This window comes from Epinephelus lanceolatus, chromosome 9 (assembly GCF_041903045.1).
Source record: "Epinephelus lanceolatus isolate andai-2023 chromosome 9, ASM4190304v1, whole genome shotgun sequence".
NCBI classification, from domain to species: Eukaryota; Metazoa; Chordata; class Actinopteri; order Perciformes; family Serranidae; genus Epinephelus; species Epinephelus lanceolatus.
The window spans coordinates 38,304,934-38,306,744 of NC_135742.1; the positions used below are offsets into that span (position 1 = coordinate 38,304,934).

Consider the following 1,811-nt stretch of genomic DNA (forward strand, 5'->3'; position numbering starts at 1 on the left):
TAATCCACCCATGCCTCCCAGATAAAGATTATGGGCATGTTTTATTGAGTTAGTGTTGAACTGAGTGAAGTGGTTGGATACCTGAGTGAAACTGGTCGTTAAAGATAAAATTAAATAGATTTAGATAGAAGTAAATGATGATTTTAAAAAAAAAATAAAAAATTAAGTGATTTAAAAATAAAAAATCTATTGGGGACAGCTGGCAATTATAATATGGTGCATTTTACATGGTGGCGTTTGGTTTATATTACAGCATTCTACAACATGAATGCACTATTTGTTTACTTCAAATACCATTCAGAGAGATGAGGTGATATTTTGGACAGAGGTTTCATCAGTCAGACTGCCATGCGTGTTCGCCGGTCGGGGAGCTGCAGCAGACTCCCAGAGAGGCGGCGCCTTTGTCTGCTCCACAACTGCTGACGTCACCGCTCCCGGCGGAGCGAACCTCCCACCACAGCCCTATAAATACGCACCGGCTCAGCTCTCCGGACACACTCACTCAACCCTCTCAAGTCACAAGCCGCTCCGGCCAAGCAGTGCGCACCTCACAACTCATCCTCAACGAGTTGCAGGGCCACACTTGGAGCAGAAACGCAAGACATCCAGCGGAGAGACAAGATGTCGTCCTACGTGTCCTCAGAGTGCCGCCGCGTCAGCCCATCTGTCCACGGCAACAAGTTTGACACGGCGCACCGCAAGAAGGCCGTGGCCAACATCTTCGAGAATGTCAACCAGGACGCGCTGATGAGGCTCTTCCAGAAAACGGGTGACATGAAGGCGGAGGAGAGAGTGAGGAGCATCTTCTCCTACACTCAGGACCCGGAGGAGACGTCCCGGGCCCTGATGGCTCTGAAGCAGCGAAAGAAGGACAAGTTCCTCCAGATCGCGGGCATGGTCCGGCAGCTGCTCAAGATACGCTGACTGTGTTGTCTATCTGTCGGCTCGTGTGTGAGCTGAATGTGAAAACACTCCCAATGTGACTGGGTTACCGCCGCAGATGCGGCTCACCTTTCGCCTGGAAAGGAGCGTTAGGTGCGGAGGAGAATGTGCAGCGGACCGCCTGGATGGCAACATGCCGCAGCTGTCACCTCATGGATGGAGGTGGCACCGCAGAGTCCTGCCTGGAGCAGATGGAGAATGATGAACTGACTGGGGATATGAAGGGCATACATGTCTTTCCTGAGACTTGAATTCAATAATGCATTCCTGTGGATGCCTGACTGTGAAGCAGCCCCCTGTACAGGTGCACATCACTGTGCTGATGGTGTGCACAGCTGCAATATGAGACTCTATAGTGCCGAAGAACCTGCCTACATGAATGCCTGTCCTGAACACATGCCTTGTCTCAGCTTCACTAATGAAACTTCTCATTGGTGGCCACTAATGTGTTATTGTCACTAAATGCTATAGCACAATGGTTTGCATTTATGATGTGTTCTTTTGATATTTTTTAATAAATTATTTCATTGTATACAAAAGTTGAACCTTTGTTTGTCTTTATTACACAAGTCTCTGACATGGTTTTATTTTGTGTGGCATTTATGCCGTTACTGGTCATCACATCAGGTCAGATGAGGTTAATATCCTGTTAAGTTGTTGAGGGGCATCACAGGTGTTGATATTTATCACCTTTATCACTCAAGGACTAGTGAGGTGTCAAAGCACGAGGATGGACTGCAAAAACCAATTAAAAAGAAACAAAGAAGCCCCTCTTTATGCATTTTAATAAAGGAAACAACAGCAGTGAAAGCACAGTGAATGAAATTGTAATAATCTTACAATTCTGGCACAGATTGGATTTGTTTTCT

At 46.7% G+C, this 1,811-nt stretch overlaps 1 protein-coding gene across 1 annotated transcript; it reads left to right on the forward strand.

Annotated features, from left to right (window-relative positions):
- The first annotated feature begins 474 nt into the window (after positions 1-474).
- On the forward strand, positions 475-1,481 carry tcima (transcriptional and immune response regulator a). Its single transcript, XM_033619088.2, has one exon. The coding sequence runs from the start codon at positions 622-624 to the stop codon at positions 922-924; it is 303 nt and encodes a 100-aa protein (XP_033474979.1). The 5' UTR covers positions 475-621; the 3' UTR covers positions 925-1,481.
- Positions 1,482-1,811: the final 330 nt, after the last annotated feature.

Excerpts from the sequence above, each read along its gene's own strand:
- tcima (XM_033619088.2), top strand. The coding sequence starts at position 622 with ATGTCGTCCTACGTGTCCTCAGAGTGCCGCCGCGTCAGCCCATCTGTC.